Consider the following 19,858-nt stretch of genomic DNA (forward strand, 5'->3'; position numbering starts at 1 on the left):
GCGGGTCCCTTCCACCTGCGTGCCCCCCTAAGGTGGGCTCGGCGCTGTGCAGGTCGCGGGTCCTCTGGGTAACACCCGCCTGCTCCTTTCCTTCTCTGTGAGTGAAGCTCACTCCTTACCTGCGGTGCTTACTTTGGGATCTCCTGAGAGGGAAGAAGAGGAGAAGGAGACGGATCTTCGGGCTTTTGAGGAGCTAAGGCCTTTCTCGAACGCGGAGCTGGGGCTGGTGGATGCCCTGCAGTGCCTGGACCGCAGCGACTGGTGAGGAAACAATCTCTGTGCTCCCGCCGCCGGCCCCTGCCTCCCCCACTGCAGGCCCTGGTCCCCTGGAGGAGGCGTGAGGGGGAGTGCCTGTGGGTCTGGCCGCCCGCGCCTGCCCCGCGCTCGGCTCTACGGCGCACCAGAGCCGGCCCTAGAAAGTACGATCTGACTCCGTGGCGCTTTCGTGGGGGCCTGAGGAAGGTCACAGCCCTTCACTTTTCGAAGTCAAGTTCATTCCGCTCCCGTGTGCCTCCCACACACAGTCTTAGCTGTGAGCAGAGCGATGACTCGGGGTCCAGAACGTTTGCAGGAAGGCCTCCTTGTCTTCGGTCCTCACGTGCAAGCGCCTTCTCTTGAAGGTGCTGGCTTTGTGTCTGGCGTAGGCCCGGGCTCTGGGCTGGGCCTCCATCCTGGGTGGCGATGGGCCGCGGGCCCCGTAGAGTGGCTTGCACGGGACGGTTAGGGTTTCGGCCTGGGTGTTACGCCAGGACACCCTGCCTCCGAGGCCATTGAATCCCTCCGCACTGCGGTGGAGGTGCTGGTGACGTGGATGCGCTGGTCTGCAGAGGGAGGGGGCTCCTCCCATCCCCACTGCCTGTGACAGGGCCTGGACTTGCTTCTCAGCCAGATGAAGGAGAAGGGCCTGGTGAGCATCCAGCGCCTGGCGGCCTGTCACTCGGAGGTCCTCGCTGGGAGGCTGCACGACGTGTCCCTGGCCGTGACTGGAGAGGTGAGGCCTCCTGTGTCCTGTGTACTCTGCTTGACCCCCAGCCAGTCCCCCTTCCCTGGTGCTGTTGCTCCGGTGTGGGTCACACAGCAGCCACAGAGGGGCCCACGGCTCCCTGGAACATGGGCATCCCTGCCTATTTCTCAGCCCTCAGCCACTGCAGCGGGAGCTAGCCACCCATTTCTCAGATTGGAAAGCTGAGGCCTGGGGTTTCCTTATTTCTAATCTCTGGGTATTGAAACAATCAGAATTTTATGTGCCCATCTGTCACAGCCCTGCATTGTCTTCTGTACTTAGGATGCCTCAGGAGGGATGGAGTGTTCTGGGCCAGATCTCTAACTTCTGGGCAGTTGTAACATTTCCCAGATTCTTTCTCCTGTGGGGCTAGCACTTGGCCTAGGCTGGGCTCAGAGGGGCAGTAAGATGTATCTTATCACAAGTGGAGGCCATGACCTGTGCCATTGGGAATAGACTGTTCCAGTGGGGGGTCTTGTGAAGGTCCAATTAAATAATTGTGTTTTCAAGACTAAGTGTTGCACAAATTTCGGATGATAATGATAATAATAGAATTGATAATTATGATGATAGCAACAGTAATAGTGTTTCTTTAAAATGGAACTGTTTTGCCCAGAGCAGCTGCAGGGTTTCTGTTTCTAGCCTGGTGAGGCGTAGGCCCGGGTGAGGGTGAGGTCTGCGGGAGGGTGGTGCAGGGCTCCTTCTTCGTATGTGCTGGAGCCCTTGGCAGGGCCCAGCAGTCTTGCAGGGTCCCCCTCCCATCTCTCTCCAAGGTCACCAACCTCCGCTCCAAGGTGTCCCGCCTGGCCATTAGCAACCTGGGAGAACTCTTCCGGGCCTTGAAGAAGAATATGGACCAGGAGGCTGAAGAGATAGCCCGCTGCCTGCTCCAGAAGATGGGGAACACCAGCAAGTTCATCCAGAGGGCGGCCAGCCGGTCCCTGGGGTCCATGGTGGAGCACGGGACCCCCACCCGCTCCCTGGTGGCCCTCACCTCGGCGGGCATCTAGTATGCGGGGGCCTGTTGTCTGGGGGGGCGGTGACCTGGGAAGGTGATGCAAAGGGGAGAGGCGCTGGGGTGGGGGAGGAGCAGGGAGATGGTGCAAGCGCCTCACGTATTTACCTGGGCGAGGAAGACCCCTGTTCCCTGGTGGGCTTCTCTCCCACCTCTCCTGGACCAGCCTGTGGGTAATGAGGGGAGCGCAGGGCAGCCCCGGGTCCCAGCTGGGAAGGGTCAGGTGCTATTGTCTGGTCAACACTGGGGAGCCCGCAGTGGCTGTGGTAATGTCCCCAGAGACGGGGCAGCAGAGGCAGCCTTTGGCCTGGGCCTGAGGAGCCCCTGCCACTCTCTCAGGGGAGGGGTGCTTCCTTCTGATGAAATCTGGGCCACGAGGAGAGCAAGGCACAAGATCTCCTCCAGCTGGCACCGCTTGGCCTTCTGGGGAGGAGGAGGTGGCTGGCAGCTATTGGAGCCTTTCTGCGGCCAGATCTGCTTTCTCTTTATGTAAAAACCAAACCCAGCAGCAAAACCAGAAGCATTTCCCAAGCCCTTTCTCCCACAGGGTGAAACAGCTCTCAACCCCAGCAAGCCAGTCACAACGCCGACCCTTACGCAGGGTGGCCTATCAGGTAGAACCCAGGGCGTGTTGGAGCAGCCAAGGGGCCTTTGCTTACAGGCTCCCGAGCCACGTTGCCTGGGTTCACATCCTGGATTGTTACTAAACTTCCCCATGGCTTGGTCTCCTCATCTGTAAAAGGGGGATACTATTGGGCTGGCCAAAAAGTTCGTTCGGGTTTTTCCAGCCCATCTTGCGGCAAAACCCGAACGCACTTTTTGGCCAGCCCAATGCTAATTCCGTTGTGAGGAGTAAAGGAATGGATTCAGGAAAGAGCACTTAGAGCAGCGGCTGCCTCTACCTAACATTTATTGACTGCCCTCCATGGCTACCATTCACTGGGGAGAAATGAATTGTACTTATCTCTGGACTCCTCCCCGTGCCTCCGCTTCCTCGCCTGCAAGATGACGACAGTAGTCGCTTGTGGAGTTGAAGAGACACCGGTTTGAAGGTGCTTGGTATGGTGCCCAGCAGGGAGGCTGTGCTCACAGCACATTGAGACAGTTGCCTGTTGTCCGCCAGAACCAGGGGAGCCTGGTACAGGGCTGTGCATTTGAATTCCCAGGGATCTGGCTAAAATGCTGACTCTGCTTCAGGTGCTAATGGTGCCGGTCCCTGGACCAGACGGAGTCGGGAGAGCCCAGAAGCCTCCCTTTGTGTTCCACTGGGATGGACCCCAGGGCCAGTGCCACCTGATGGACTGTGGGCATGTTGAATCCACATTCAATAGGGTGAGAAATAAAGAGGTGACATCCTGATGGGTTCCTCCTGTAAGATTTCAGGTTCTCCCTGAAATCATCCATCAATCTCCTATCCCCCCAGCCCCGTCTCAATTCAGCTCAATGAATGTGCAGTAAACTCCCAGGAAGTGCTGAAAGCTCGGCATGTGCCTGGCACCAGTGGGGCATGGGGGATTCGACTGAGAGGAAGACTTGGTGCCCCCGGAAGCCATGCGGGTACCCCTGTACTTCCCAGGGGACAAGGACACTGCCACCCCCAGGGAGCACTACTTCTGCCTGGAGGGCTCAGAAGGCAAAAGTAGGTTATTCTAAGGGGAGAAAATGTGGGGAAGTGCATCACTTAGGCAAAGGCAGGACAGGAGCTCAGGAAGGAACGGGGATGGCAGGCACACAGTGCGTCTGGTGACATCACGTGTCTTCACGTGCTCAGTCCACCCTGTCATCATCCTTAGTTCCAGTGTCAGGAAGGTCTGCTCTTTCCTTGAAGATTCCCTTTAGTCTGCTCGGGACCAAATTTGGAGCCCACTGAGGCAGGAAACATGGATGCACAACTGTAGGTCCATGTGTGCCAGGCCGGGGACCCACACACCGCATTCCTTGGCTGAGCCCTTGTCCGTGATGGTGTTTCCTTTCAGCCACCGAAACCCCTTAGTCCGGAAGTGCACTGCCGAGCACCTCTCGGGCGTCCTGGAGCAGATAGGCGCCGAGAAGCTTCTCTCAGGCACTAGAGAGAGCACAGACACGCTGGTGCACAACCTGGTGAGGCTGGCCCAGGACTCCCACCGGGACACCAGGTAATGCAGGGCCAGGGTCCTGGGGATGGCTGACCTGGCCAGCCCAGGGCAGACAAGGCAATCAGCCAGCCTCGAGGGCCCAGGCCCAAGCAGCTCAGCTTCCCCGGGGCCACTCGGAAGGACAGTCGGTGGACGAAGCTGTGTCCTTTCCCCGAAGCTGTTGTCCCACCTCTCCACACCGCCACAGCCGGGCCCGCTCAGGGAACGGCCACTACTCCCCGCCCCTGGCTCCCCTTCCTCACCTTCCACTCCCTCTCGCCATTGCAATCTTGCTCTAGTTCCTGTCCCAGCCCAGCTCCATTCTCTATAAAGCCAACCATTCATTCAATTTTTCAAGAGATATTTGATAAGCATTCTTTTCATTACTATTAATATGACTGTGAATAAGAAAAATTAGGCCACTGCTGTCTTGGAGATTACCTCCTAGTTGGGTAATAGGCAAGTAAATAATTATAACAATTTTAGACACAGATAAGGGGTAAAACAAGATGTAGTAGAGAACGGGGTCAGGGCTGCTTTAGATTGAGAGTCAGGGGAAATCTTTCTAAGGAGTGACATTTGAGTTGAGAACTGATTGGCTAGTAGGACCCAGCTCTTTGAGGGTCTGGGGTGCAAGAGTCACAGCAAAGGGAGATAGTACAGAGGCTCCCGGGTGGGATAAGCTTGCTGTTTAATGAAGAGAAAGGCGAGGCTGCGTGGAGCCCAGTGAGTGAGGGGAGTGGCAGGCGATGAGGCGGAGAGGGCAAGGCCAGGCCCGGGGGGGCCTCACAGGCCCTGGTCAGGAGCTGGGATTCCGGTTTGGGTGTGACCGGAAGCACTGGAGGATGTTTTCAGCAGGAGTGTGAAGCAGTGTTAGATGGTTTTAAGCAGGAGAGTGACAGGATCTGATTAACTGTCTTTAAAACCTGGCGTTGGGGTGCAGTTAATCACACTCCCCGGTTCATGGCGTGTTATCACCATGTCTAGGGCCCCCAGCATGCTCGGAACAGCTCCAGAGGGCACGTCCACACTGCGTTCTGTGTTGTGTCTGAGGCAGTGCCTTCGTGTGGGGTGTCCGCGCCGTGCAACCCTGGAGGGATGCGATGCACGGGATGCCTCCCACCCTGCCCAGTGCACTCCCACGGTGCTGTACCTCAGTCCTTGTAAGTGGCCCCTGACAGAGCCCAGGAGGACGTCTTTGGGAATTTGCCCGGAGTGCGAGTGAGGTCAGGGCCGTGTTTACTCAGGCCGCCCAGGCATCGCCGGGAGCCCTCACGCCCGCGGTGCCCGTCCGCCTCCCTCCTGAGTGCCGAGGCGAATACATCCTTACAACATTGCAGTTTCTGGATTTCACATTTTTAGCCATCTGATGGGGAAAAGTTCTAGCTCGTGGCCGTTTCAGAATACTTTTTTCCCCCTCCCTGATTACTAACAAGTTTGAGTGCTTCTTTATATGTTTGCTAGCCTTTTGATTCAAAAAAACATCTCTGTATTCTGTTACTCCTACAACATAATGTTAGGCTATGGGAAATTCGATGGAGAGGTAGAAGGCCTAGACAAAACAGAGCTTTTTTATACTTGGAACTTGCTGTCTCTGTAGGATCCTGTTTGGGGATTTTCTGCCTCTCCATTCTACCTCTCCAGGAATCAGCCCAAGAAGGTAGCACAGAGATTCTCTCTATCGGACCCACTACTGTTGAACTATCCTCTATCTGTCCTCTTTCTTAGAGGGGGCAGCAAGACAATTTTGGTCTTACTACAGTATTCTCCAAAATAATTTGTATATGCCTCAAACCCTTCCTATATCATTAAGGATCCAGGTTTTTGAAAATCAGGTCAGGAGGAGACAACCCCTCAACCCTAGTATCTATTGTTAAATTCCTTCCTTGACTCACTGACCTGTGAAAGGGCTGGATGACTAAAGTTAAAAAAAAAGTTGGACATTTCAGGGGAGACTAATCATGAAAATATTACCCTATGCAGCAGATTTAATGATGCCCAAGCTTTCCTCCTGGTTTTCAAGCTGATGGGTGTTCTGATCTGGGGAAAGAATGATTAACAATTTTGGCAGCTTTCTCATTTTGTTTTATCATTTTTTAGAAAAGATCCCCTTTTGTTACCTCATAAACAAAAATTATTTATAAATAAACAACAAACAAAAAACATCTCTGACTACTTACTGGAGGATTGATAGTGGGGGAGAGGGGCCAGGATGGAGAAGGGATGCCAGGCAGATGGCTACCCCGGAGTCCCGGCAAGAGGTGCTGGAGGCTGCAGCAGGGGGAGGAGGGGTGGAGTGCGGTATATTTTGAAGGCATAGCTGATAGCAGTTGGGTGCTGAGGATTTCAAAGAGGAATCAAAGATGATGCTTAGGTTTTTAAACTGAACAACTGGGTGAATGATAGTGCCATTTACTGACAGGAAGAATATTGTCAGGGAAGTAGAAGTTTTTGGTTGGTTGGTTCTTCATTGTTGGTGGGGGGATGGGCGTTAAGCTCCAACATCTCTCCAGATCTAAACCCCTCTCCGTTCCCACCCTCTTTCTCACACTGGATGGCGTTGACGGCACTTCATTTTCCTTCTTGGAAAATGCTTCCGGCTTGCATGGTACCACATTCCCTGGTTTTCCTGGTCCCTCTGTGCCTTTCTCCCCCACCTGCCCGCACCCCGATGCCCTTGGCTGCAGGAGTGTCTTCATTGTCCCCCTCTTGCAGCCTTCTCTGAGCGGTGCCATCACTTCCTGTGGCTCCAGCCACAGCAAACTCTGATGCTTCCCTGTGTCTCCCTCCAGGCCAGCCCTTCTCTGAGCATCTGTCCCATCTCTCTGATGCCCCCACAGGACCCATCACCGGGATGTCCCACTGTCATCGTCAGTGCAAACTGTCCCTAAATGAACTCATTGCCCCTCTTGAAGCCTGCTTCTCTGGCTGTGTTCCCTCTCTTATTAAAGTCACTGTTATTTACCAAGTCATCTAGATGCAGAATGGGGAATTTCATACTTCATTTCCCCTCCACATTTTAATATCTTAGAATCCTAGGCATCTCACAGCTGCTGTTGGCCAGGCAGCAGTTATGACTTGGGTTTTACTATCTATACAGTTGCAGACTTGATCGTTGTTGCTCATCATATAAATGTTTGAGTTACAGTTTGCATTGTAGGAACTACATTATGAGCCTTTCTTTGCTGGCTAGCCTTTTATATTTATTTAAGAAGTCACTGTGGAGAATTGTTGAGTTTAACCGCATTTAAAATGTCTTAGAAATATTACACTATTATTTGGCATTGAAATGAAGCGTTATCGTATATGAGAAAAGGCATGGAAATAGAGCGATGGGGCATAAAATCGATATTAATGCAAATATTCATCACTGAAAGAATGACCCCAATTCCACAGTTTCTTACAAAGCAACCAACAAGTACTTTTTCCAACCTAAGGAAGGAAGGACACTTCCCACAAAAGTGTTACTTCTCTTTCTGAGATAGCATGTAAAAGGATGGCCTTCACACACGGGGCTGTGTCACTGAAGGCAGTGGAAATCACCAGTGTCTTCTTTTTCTGTTTTTCCTTAGTGGAAAGTAAGTTACTGGTGCATTTTACAATCAGTGGAGTTTTAGGTTGAGTGAAGTATGATAATTCTAGATGCTTTGGGCTCCCCCTCCAATCACCTACCAAGTCCTGCAATTTCATCTTCTTTAGCAGCTCTTGAATCTGATCGTCCGTACTTACCCCTACCCTCCTGCCTATGTCAGGCCTTCATCATCTTTTGCCTGGACTATTATAGTGGCCTCCTAACAGGTCTCCCGGCCCCGACCCTTGTCCCCAAAGATCCATCCTCCACAGTGCTGCCTGAGACATTTTGACTTCAGTGCAAATCTGATCATTTCTCAGCTTCCCATTGCCTGCAGACTAAAGCCCAACTCCTTCACGTCTCCCTAAATTGAGTCCTATCTTCTTCTGTAGCCTGTTCTCTCCCTGAGTCTAGTCCCTGCCGGTATTCTCCAACCACACACCTGCAGACCTATCAGACTGTCTTATGGACCCTGGGATGTCTCCTTCTTCCACTTACTCCTTAATCCCATCCCACTTGTGAACTCCTACTCATCTTTTGAGTCCCAACCCAAGGTCACCTCTTCAGTGAAGCCCTCCTTGATGCCCCCCCTTGCCCACCACTGTTAATCAGATAGAGTTGACCACTCCTCCCATATTGCCCCACTGCACACTTCCTCAGACTTCTAAGTGTCTCATGCTAGAAAAATGTTAATACACTTTGGTATAGTCATCTAACAGAATATTATTTAGCCATTGAAGAGGATGACGTGGGAAGATGATTAATGGTAAAGTGAAAAAAGCTGGGTAAATATTGCGTATATATTCTGATATCAACGAAGATGTAAATATGCTCGGAAAAAAGACTATAGGAAAATATGTACAAATTTAAGTGGTTTTCTCTTGGTAATGAGATTATGGTTGTTTATTCTTTCATGAATCTAGTTTTTAACTGGGTGGGGATTACTGTCATAATTAGAAAACGTATTAAAAATTCTCTTACTGTAATTAGAAAAAATATGTAAAGCAAATTTATATTGCATTTCTGTGGTTGTTTTTCATCCTTCTCTTTCTCCAATGGCAGGCTTTATGGCCGGAAGATGGTGAATATCTTGATGTCAAACACAAGGTTTGATGCATTTCTGAAGCAGTCCCTCCCGTCCCACGACTTGCAGAAGGTCATGACAGCTATTAAACAGTGGGTGAGTCAGCAGGCAGTGAGATGTGACCTGGTCTGGGGTGGGAATCAGAGCTGAGCCTGGCAGCCCGCAGCCCTCACGCTGGTCAGGGGAGGGGGGCATGCACTCCAGAGGCTTTAATTTCATCCACGACTCCTGACGGGTGGAATTTCCTTCCTGGTGCTCAGACCTGCTTCTGCCTCTCACTGCCTGTGTCTCTTGAGCCTCCCTGGGCCTCTTTGCCTTCATCTTTTAAGTGGGGATCTTGATCCCTGACCCGATTACCAGTGCTCTGGAAGACTCCCCTGTGCCCTCCTAGGTGGAACAGGTTATTCCTCTTGTTTTGGTCTAGATTGGAGTGTCTGGCCATTCCCCACAGGGCCACCCCTTTTGGCTCATGTTCTGTGTGTATTTTTCAAGGGAATAGAAGATGGTGATGAACCTCCATCTGCCAAAGGCCGCAAGGTGTCGAGGAGTCTGGTGGTGTGTGAGAATGGGCTGCCCGGCGAGGATGGGTACAGTAGCTCTTGTCTCCCTGGGGCTCCCCATCCAAGACTGCTGAAGGAGACGTTCTGCTTGGCCCGGGCCCGCCGCGGCGGCCCTGGCGGGAGGGGTGTGCATCTGGGCTGTGACTGAGACCTAGTTGGGTCAGCAGGACTCATGGGTAAATTTATGGGAAGGGTTCCCTCACCCAGATCTTGGGGAGAGCCAATGCTGGGTTCAGGAGCATCTGCTGGCAGAGGTGGGTTCCTGCAGTCTTGGCCGTGTAGGTGCAGTTTAAGCGGCATGGATTGTTGGTCAGCCGTTTTGCGTGAGCTCAGAGTTTCTCCATTCACTTAGAGCCGCAGTGCCTTTCCCCATCAGAGTGGCCAGCCTGGGACTAATTTAGAGGCAGAGGTGGAATCAAGGCGGATGAGAAGGAATGGGCCAAGGGGCTAGAGGGTGGGCATTAGGAGGAGTTAGAAATCCAACAGGAATCTGACAGTCACTCCTGTGCCTAAAACTTAAGACCCTTCTGCGTTGTCCCGGGAGGAACACGTGTGGACTCCTAAGCGGGCCCCCCAGGGAAGCCCCCTGCTCACCTCTTCCAGAGTAACTTCCTGCTCTCTCTCCCACGCATGCTCTCTCAGCTCATGTTCTCTGCGTTCTCTCTCACTCCTGTGCCTTTCCCTATGCTGTGCCACCTGTACCGGAACATGCCTATTTATCCTACAAGATGTGGCTCACCTGTCACCTTCTCCCAGAAGCTCTCTCTGACTCTCTGCCCTCATGTCCTCCGGTCGGACCGGTTGCCCCTCCTTCAGTCCCCTGTCTCCCATTGGTCTGTGAGCTTCTCAGGGCAAAGTCCACGTCTCTCGTCTCATTATTCTCAGTGTCCGGCACTTCTCTTGGAACTCCGTAGGCAAAGGGTGTGGAATGTAGGGATGAATGTCAGAATGATGTTGGGCTCTGTTGGGTGGGACCCGGGTGTAGGGCACGAGCTCAGAGACCCAGGTCTGAGTTGGCGGTGGGGGATTGGAGTTCTGTGTGAAGCGGCTCCCATGCTGGCTGAAACAGGCCAGGGGAAATGATGGGCATGTGATCCCAGCGTAAGACAACAGGGCTTCTTAACATTTCCCTAGTTCCGGAGGAGTGTGAGCAGAGCCTAGGCAGCCAGGGGTCAGGATACAGGCTCCTGGTAAGACCTTCCCCCACTCTTAGATTAAACTGTGCCAGTCATCCTTCCGTGGATTTCCACCCCCTCAGTCCAAGCTCCCTCACCCCATTCTTTTTTTCTTTTTTAAAATTTATATATTTATTCATTTATTTAATTTTTGCTGCATTGGGTCTTCGCTGCTGCACACAGGCTTTCTCTAGTTGCAGTGAGCGGGGGCTACTCTTCGTTGCGGGGTGCAGGCTTCTCATTGCGGTGGCTTCTCTTGTTTTGGAGCACGGGCTCTAGGTGCGCGGGCTTCAGTAGTTGTGGCACGTGGGCTCAGTAGTTGTGGCTCGCGGGCTGTAGAGCGCAGGCTCAGTAGTTGTGGCGCACGGGCTTAGTTGCTCCGCGGCATGTGGGATCTTCCCGGACCAGGGCTCGAACCCGTGTCCCCTGCATTGGCAGGCAGATTCTTAACCACTGCACCACCAGGGAAGTCCCCCTCACCCCATTCTTAACATAGCTTCTGAAAAGAGGAAAAAAAGGCAGGAAGAGAGAGCCCTGCCGCCTGATAAGGGGCTAGAGCTCTAGGCAACCGAACTGTTGCCCCCTGAGGAAAAAGCATTTCCAGAGTTCCCAAGGCCTGTGTCCCCAAGCAGCAGGTGGAGGGGAAGCTGGGGTGGACAACGCTGCAAGTGAAACTCCTGTTTCAGCCCCACCTGTCTTTGGGGCTTGTGCACGGGACAGGAGATGTGTCCATCCCCTGGGGCTGCCCAGGTCAGACGCTCCTTCCACGTAGGCTCAGCTCCAGTGGCCCGCGGCTGGCAGGCCTGCGCTCCTCCATGCGGGGTGCCTTGGAGATGGCGGAGCAGCTGTGGGAGCTGACGCGGCTGCTGGAGGCCGAGGAGTACCAGTCTCGGATGGAAGGCGTGGGGCGGCTCCTTGAGCACTGCAAGGCCAAGCCAGAGCTCATCACCGCCAACCTGGTCCGGGTGAGTGCTGCCCCATCTCTGCCCTGTCTTTCCCTGGTGGGTGCAACTTTGGAAAACTCGGGACAGGGTTGGACATTGCGCCAGACCCTTCAGGGTAAAGGGAGCCTGACAAGCACTTGCTATCCAATTGCCACGGTAATGCCATAAGACTATCTGGAAGTGGCCAATTGGGCAAGGGCATCGCCTCCTGCTGGGTGCGTTGGGACCACTCAGAGATGTCCTGGGTGTCTTTCATCCTCCCAGCAGTTTTACAGGGAGGACGGCAGAGGTGGAGGATGCTGCAGCTAAGGGCTACTCCTGATCCAGCTATGCACGTGAGGTTTTGGGGGCAGAGCATGTGGTTCGGAGTAGGCACAGGCTTTCACAGGCTGGAAATGAGGGCAGATGCCTGCTACTTCCGGAAGTGAGGCTGCTGACACTCTACATAGAAGAGTAATTAAGACACAGGCTTCAAGTTTCTTACTAGCTGTGTGATCTGGGCAAGTCATTTAACCTTTGTCAGACTCAGTTTTTGTTTTGGTGGGGCTCTTTTGTTTGTTTGTTTTTTAATGGTAAACTGAGGACGAGAACACGTGCCTCATGGGTCGTTAAGATCACTCCATGAGTGAGTGCAGAGTACCTAACAAGATGCTCTACACCCTACACCCTTTGCACTCATCGAGTACTCAGTATACAGTCGTTTCCCCTCTTGTCCTCCTCCCCTTTGAGAGGTGAGCTCTTCTTCATCACTGGGAATGTTCTGGCATCGGCTGGATGGCCCCTGTCAGGGATGCAGGAGGAGTACCCTCTGAGGGCAGTTAGTCGGGCTGTGGGACTCCCGCCCAGCCTGGGTTCCCACGGGCTCTTGGTTTCTGTTCCCTCAACAGGTCTTTGATGCTTTCACCCCAAGGCTTCAGGATTCCAACAAGAAAGTGAACCAGTGGGCGCTGGAGTCCCTCTCTAAGATGATGCCCCTCCTGAGAGAGAGCTTACAGCCTATGCTGCTCTCCATCGTCATTGCTGTAGCAGACAACCTCAACTCCAAGAACGCAGGAATTTACACTGCTGCGGCGACGGCGCTGGATGTAATGATTGAGAGTCTGGGTGAGCCTGCCCACAGCCCCTGCTTGGCTCGGGTAGGCAGCTGGCTCCCTCCATTGTCCGTCTGTAGGGTTAGGGTTGGACATTCCCACCTTCCCTGATTGGGAATCAGCAGAGCAGTGAAAGGCATTGATTGGCTCTCAGGCCAAATATTTCCCCAGAGGTTGTGTAGGGCAGGGGTGGGCAGCCCGGGGCCTCCCAGGTTCTTGGTTGGCAGGCTTTTCCATGGGACGTCCACCTGTTAGAAGAGGAGGAGATGTGGAGAATATCTAGTCTTGCCTCCTCGTGGTACAGGTGATGGAAATGACTCACCCCAGGTCACACAGCACCACAGTGAGTGAGCCAACAGGGCACTGATGGAAAAACAGATCACAATTGCCAAGAAGGAGGTAGGAGTTGTCAAATTTTTTTAGTTGTAGAGATGGTAGCAGGGGACGTGGCTTGTATGGGGACCAGGCAGGATGCTGGTGAGACAGTAGGGCAAGCCTGTTGGAGAGGACAAAGGTGGCCACCGTGGTTGTCTGACATGGGAGTCAAGCTGGGACCCATTGGCTTTTTGAGCATGGAATGAATGAGGGTTGCCTTTTAGGAAGACTGGGGCCAGGGCTTGGGGTGGGAGGGATTTGGGGTGAGGGGTGGAGTGTGAGGGTGGAGTGGAGGCTTGGGGGAGGAATGAAAAGAACAGAAAGGTGGGAGCTATGGGAGAGACATCAGGAAAGGCAGGAGCTCCTCTGTTCCTTATGTGCTTTGCAGTAGCACATCTTGGTTCTTGAACATTAGGTGGCACTTTTGGTGCATCTGTTGATACTTCTGTTACCCATTCCTTTTTTTTTTTTCTTTTTTTTTTTTTTTTTGTGGTATGCGGGCCTTCCTCTGTTGTGGCCTCTCCCGTTGCGGAGCACAGGCTCCGGACGCGCAGGCTCAGCGGCCATGGCTCACGGGCCGAGCCGCTCCGCGGCATGTGGGATCTTCCCGTACCGGGGCGCGAACCCGGTTCCCCTGCATCGGCAGGCGGACGCGCAACCACTGCGCCACCAGGGAAGCCCTACCCATTCCTTTTGTAGATGATTAGATGGTGATATTGGTGTATCTAGTACACAGACTGAAGTACAAGTTCGAAACCTCCGGTGTGTGAGAACGTAGTACATGACAGACGTATGTCCAGACCCGTAGAACCACGAGTTTTCACAAACTAATCTTGCCTTGCTGTGAGGAAATGTATGATCTGAGAACCGCTGTTGGCCTTGTCGCCATATGTCCTGATGAACACAGAGCAATGTCCTGCCTCTAGGACGCACCAAGCATCCCCGTGGTGCGGCTGGAAACACTGCCTGGCACACCCACCCCTCCTCCCCATCCTGCACCCCGGCCTGAGTGCAGCTCCCTGGGGCTGGGACAGCAGCTGTGTCCTTGGCTGGAGCCTCCAGGAGACGTTTCAGTTACAAATCAAAGATCTGGTCAGGCCCTTCTCCGCCTCTCGAGATCATAAATATTGTCAATTTCCACTCTTCACCTCAGAGGGAATTTATGATTTGCTGAGTTTGTTGCTGTAGAACAAACAAAATAAATCCAGCTCTAAATTACAGCTTGTTCTCAGCGCTGCTCTGGGTAAGTGAGATTGCTGTCGCCAACAGCCAAGGCTCTTGGTAAATCACCGTGGGCCCTATATTTATTGGGAAAACCTGCACCCAGCAAAATAGGTTTTAGCTATTTGAAGAGGCTAAGCACCCTTGTCTGGTGAGAGGAGCTTTTAACTCTTCCCCCTCCAGGTGTTTTAGTTTCCCCTTTTTGCCTTTGAGTCGGCCTCCTCCTGCGCGCTGGAGCATTGGAACTTTGGGCTGCAGAACCTGGTGTCTCACACTGTCGCAGGACTCGGATCCCCTCTGCATGGGGCTCTGCTGTTTCCGTTTGGGCTGGACACCCTGGAAAGGGGGCCTGGGGATGGACGGCTTCTGTGATTTGACCACACCTTGAGGCAGGTTGCAGCAACCAGGAAGATGCCTATTCTTCTCCTTTCCTCCTGGGACAGGGTCTCCTTGGGGATGGCTGACGATGCTCCTTCTGGCCCATCGGCCGGAGGATTTGGTGCGGGGAGAATGGAGGCAAGTGAGAGGGGCACTGCCCTTCTCTCTACTCCTTAGGTCAGCACTAGCCTGGAATGGAATGGGGTCAAAGGGATGGATGGAGCCCACTAACCCCCTGGCACAAGGCTCCAAAGTGTCAAGTCCAGGGTGTTGGCTCCAGGTCATTTGAGCAGGCGTGGTCAAGGACTTTGCTGTGAGCCATACTCTCTCAACCCAATCAGCAATGTTGGTTTTGGAAGTGTTCTTAATTGTGATGTAATGAGCCCGTTTCTAAATCCGTGAAGGTCAGAACTATAGAGGGATTAGGTTGCCAATGAGAATTCATCACTGTCAGGGAGCACCAGGGGTGGAATCAGGCTCTCCCAGGGAATGGCTCTCTTCTGCCTGGAATGGTCTAGGCCTGGCCTGCAGAGGGAAAAATGGATGCAAGTAACGAAATTTCCCACTGTCCCAGGGGATTAGGTGGTGGACACAGAGGCTGGGGCAGGTGTGACAGGAGAGAAGGGTGTACATCTTCCTTCCCATATCACCCAGGCTGAGCCCGGGCAGCTCTAGTCGACCTTTAGCATCCAGAGGCCCCTCCTGGAAGTGGCGTGGAGCCCTTCGAGCAGCGGGAGATGTCTCCCAAGCCGGATTCTTCGTGCCCCAGGAGGCATTCTGGGCTCCAGGCTGGAGAGGAGCTCTGAAGTGCTGTGAAATAAATGTGTGGAAAGTCACAGCATGTTACTGTTTGTTTCCTGCTCAACGGGGGCCAAGGAGGTCAAGAACACAGGTGAGGCAGGCCGTCTTCTGGCACAAAGTCCAGATCGCACAGCCAAACTGGGAAGTTGGTCTTCTTAGGTGACCTCTCGATTCTGGAATTGGGTGACAAAATCCACGCATCAGCCACCACATCTCTCCCAGTCCCTTCCTTTTCCCTAGGGTGAGTGGGGCGGTGATGTGCTGGTTGACAGAGCAGGTGGGATTTCTGCCCACGTCCCCTTTTGGGGGACAGTAAAAAAGGAGACGTTGGGAGCCTTGTTCTCTGACCTCTGCCCTTTGTCACGGCCTGCCTTAAGGCCTCTCTGGGGCTGAGCCTGGAGTGGCACCCTTTCTACTCCGCACCAAGACCCTCTGATTTCAGGGGAGTTGTTCCAGGGATCAAGGCAGTTCCTCAGCAGACTGGCTGGTTCTGTCTTTGGGCTCTGTTGCTGGGTTAGTTACAGAGGAAACTTCACTAATTAAAGCATCAGGCTGCTGACAGCTCACCGCACTCCTGGTTAGACTGAACGCCAGAAAAAGTTCTCTTAATGTAGTGCAGCCCCTGGCCAGTGCTGGCGGGAGCAGAGAAACTCAGAAATGGGCAGCTTCAGATCTACAATACTTCTACTCTTTTGCTCTGACTTTATTTAGTTTTTTGTTATTATTTTTTAATAAATTTACTTATTTATTTATTTTTGGCTGCTTTGGGTCTTCATTGCTGCGTGCGGGCTTTCTCTAGTTGCGGCGATGGGGGGCTACTCTTCGTTGCGGCGCGCGGGCTTCTCATTGCGGTGGCTGGTCTTTGTTGCGGAGCACGGGCTCTAGGTGCGTGGGCTTCAGTAGTTGTGACATGTGGGCTCAGTAGTTGTGGCGCACGGGCTTAGCTGCTCCATGGCGTGTGGGATCTTCCTGGACCAGGGCACGAACCCGTGTCCCCTGCATTGGTGGGCGGACTCTCAACCACTGCGCCACCAGGGAAGCCCAACATTTAGCATTTTTTATGTTAGGTATTTTTTTCTGTGCATCTTTGTGTACAGTGTCATGATAATATTACACATTTAAACTTGCATCCTTCTTTAGAAAAAGCAGAGCGTGGGCATTATATATAATTACACACTTGAGTCACTTTTAACAGTTCCATCATGTGCTATGGCATAGCTTGTATTTTTGTGTTTCAGTGGATCTTTCCCAGTTTTCCTGCAATGAACAGACCTAGTTTTCCTGGTCGCGGAGAATTTGGCTGTGTGACATATTATAACTTACTGAGTCTTGTGCTTATTGTTGGGAGCCCGGTTTGACTGCAGTGTCTTTGCTGCCACTGTCCAGGTAGCATGCTTCTTATGTTTCCTAAAAGCTCTTCTCTGGCTTCCTGGTAGCCTGGGGATGACGTGGCTCAGTGACCTTGGGGTTTGGCTGAATAGAACAGGTGAGAGGCCCGCTAGACCTCAGCCCCACTGTGGGGAGGGGAGGCTAGGTCCAGGGGGGCCAAGGTGCCTGGCTTGCCAGCCCGTGGCTATTTTCTCTATATTGAAGGGCTTTACTTGCCCCTTTGCGTAGGCAGCACCAAAGCCAGTGTGGCTTCCTTGTGGTGTGGAAGAGAAGCCTATGAAAACCCCAGGCTAGGCTAACAGAGCAGGATTTTTAAGTTTTTGAAAGTTAGATTCCAGCCTCTTAATTGGACTCCCTACCATGAAGGTTGCGGGGCTTTCAGAGTATTTTAGGTAGTAATAGTAATAGAAGCCACAATAACTGATACTTGCATAGTAATTATCTGCTCAAGGCACTATCCTAAGCAGTTCTATGAGGAAGGTATTAGTATTATCCCTGTTTTACAGATGGGTAAATTGTGGTTTAGAGAGGGTAAGTGACTTGTCCAATGTCACACAGTAAAACATGGAAGATCCAGGCGATCTGGACCCAGAGTCCACCCCCTTAGCCGCTGTCTCATTAAACGTGGGTGTGACCTGAAAGGTGAGCCATCACCGTGGAAGTAGTCAGAGGCAGAGAGGCAGCTACTCGGGGTGGTGTCTGGGGTTTATAGACCAGTTTGGGCCAACTTAGTGTCTCTGCTTCAACGTTGCCTTGTTCGCCACAAGCATTTATTGGGCACCTGTTGTGTGCCAGGCACCACGGGAGCGTGGGCTGGCACAGATGTCTGCTGGATGTGCATTTTCAAGTGTTCCCCAGGTTCTCCACTTCTCTCAGGCTCTGGGAGGCCATGCCAGTGGCCAGGAGAGGGGAGGTCTAGCGGCGCCCAGAGAGGGTCCTGGACTGAGTGTTGATGGGGGAGAGCAAGGAGGGAGATGTCCTTGGTCTCAGAGGTGAGCTCATGGCTGATGATGGGGGTGGGGCAGACAGAAGCACCTGGAAACAATGATGCAGGTGATGTTGATATAGAAATCTCTTCTTACACATTTACAGCTTTACCAGGACACCCTGAGGCCACTTCTCGCTAACTGAAATATTCTAGAGTCTGGCCTCTCTTTTATCTCCCAGAACAAATTATTTTAAAGACTCTGGACTTATGGATGGAGCTTTTGCAAGCTGCAGAGATGTACATGATGTACATGTGTACATTTTCTGCTCTATATTTCGTACGGGTCTCAGCAGGAGAGCAAGGGAAGTAGGAGTTAGCTCTTAACTAGAAGGGTTTCCTGATGGGAAAAAACAAAGCTTTGCTTGCACACCTCTGGGGATGCTGGGGCTCTGTGGAAGGAGCTCAGAGAAGGTGGAACCTGCCTGGAAAGACTTCCTTAGGCAGGTTGCTAATCTCTGTCCCCTGCAAAGAGAAATCTGGCCTTGAGATGGTCAGCGGCCTGAAGTCCAGGACACACTTTCTGGGGCTGCTGTGGTAACGCACCTTGCCTCCCAGACAGGCTCGGGAAGGCCCACAGCCGCATCCCTGAGGAATGTATTTTGCTGCTTGCCCACCTCCCATGGGATTCTGCTGCGCCTGCTGTGGTTGCAGATGTTGGGAGCTGGGCATGCTGGGTGCCTCCAGGGGTCAAGGAGAGGAAATCCATGGGTAAAAGGAGATGGGTCCTGCCTTGTTGATTTTCTAGGCTAGCATCCCTTTCTTAGGTGAAGAGTCACTTTCCTCACCTTGCTCGTCCGTCTTTTGTGAGGCATGCAGGACTTCAAGCTTAACAGTTTGGGAAACCAGGAGACATCAGCTGGAACGGGGAAGAGGAGCAGCTTCTAGGTTCAGTAGCTGTGGGATCTGGTTGGAGTTGACTTTAGAAATACAATCAAAGAACGTCAGAGAGCCTCTTTATCCCCAAACATCCCCCAGCCCATTTGCTGGGGTTTCACCATTAGTGGTTCATCTCTAATAAACACTCCTTTAAGATCCCAGTGGAGAAGAGCTCGGGCCCCAGGCTTCACCCATGGGTGTGGCTGGATAGCAGGAGAGCTGGGCTCTTGGGGCAGTGTGGCTGGAGTACTCGGTGTAGGGGTGCTGGGAGGTTATAAATAAACGACTGAGAGATCATATGCGCTCCCCCTACCCCTAACCTGCACATTCCCTCCTCTGACCCTACCAGAGCCGGGCTTCCGCTCCTGACAGGGTGACAAACCATCCAGGTTTACCAGAGATGTGGGGCTTTCGGTGCTAAAATGGGGAAGGTCCTGGGCAGACTGAGACGTGTTGGTCACCCTAGCTCCAGAACCCCAGGCTCTTGCTTACATGAGCATGGAGCCTCCCACCGTGTTAGAGTTCACGTTCAAGTGTCTGTCTCCTCCGCCAAGGAGTCTCTTGAGGGGGAAGAGGAGCAGGAAGACCAGGTCTTATTTAGTTCTTAGCTCCATGCCTATTATTTAGAGGGTATCAGTAAATGTTCAATGTGGAAATAACCGACCATCTGGTAGTGGGTACATTCTATTGGTTAGAGCCCAAGTTCGGGCTTTGAGGAGAGCCGTGATTTCTGAATTCCGATCCTAGCCCTTTACTGACCTTTGGTATAATCGTGGCTCAGTGCCTCAGTTTCCCCTAAAACTGTATCTCTATATCCACATCTATATCTATTCATCCATCTATCTCTATATATCATTCACCTGTCTGTTATCTATCATCTACAGCTATCATATATAATACTTCATCTATCATCTACCTATTATCTATATCTATCACCTACTTGTCTGTCTACCTACCTCTCGATTATTTAGCTATTTCTATCTCATCTATCCATCGTGCACCTGTCATCAATCATCTGTATCTACCTATTGATCGATCTATTGATCTACCTACTTCTTTTGCCCCAAAGCTCACAGCAGTTTTGAGAAAGCACAGACAATATGAACCGGATCTATGGGAGTAAATGGGGCCTGTGATAGTGTAACTATCACTGTTGCCTAAACACCCCATGTACATTCACTTTTTTTTTTTTTTTTTTTTTTTTTTGCGGTACGCGGGCCTCTCACTGTCGTGGCCTCTCCCGCTGCGGGGCACGGGCTCCGGACGCGCCGGC

The 19,858-nt window shown here is 52.4% G+C and overlaps 1 protein-coding gene across 1 annotated transcript in view; it reads left to right on the plus strand.

Annotated features, from left to right (window-relative positions):
- Positions 1 to 19,858, plus strand: part of TOGARAM2 (TOG array regulator of axonemal microtubules 2) — a 58,996-nt gene that overhangs the window by 34,159 nt on the left and 4,979 nt on the right. Inside the window, 8 exon segments of the mRNA XM_024118699.2 lie at positions 108 to 261; positions 886 to 991; positions 1,777 to 2,012; positions 3,995 to 4,153; positions 8,766 to 8,883; positions 9,280 to 9,374; positions 11,295 to 11,487; positions 12,354 to 12,570. Coding sequence (XP_023974467.1) covers positions 108 to 261; positions 886 to 991; positions 1,777 to 2,012; positions 3,995 to 4,153; positions 8,766 to 8,883; positions 9,280 to 9,374; positions 11,295 to 11,487; positions 12,354 to 12,570 — 1,278 coding nt within the window.

The sequence above is a fragment of the Physeter macrocephalus genome, chromosome 12 (assembly GCF_002837175.3).
Source record: "Physeter macrocephalus isolate SW-GA chromosome 12, ASM283717v5, whole genome shotgun sequence".
In the NCBI taxonomy this organism is placed as follows: Eukaryota; Metazoa; Chordata; class Mammalia; order Artiodactyla; family Physeteridae; genus Physeter; species Physeter macrocephalus.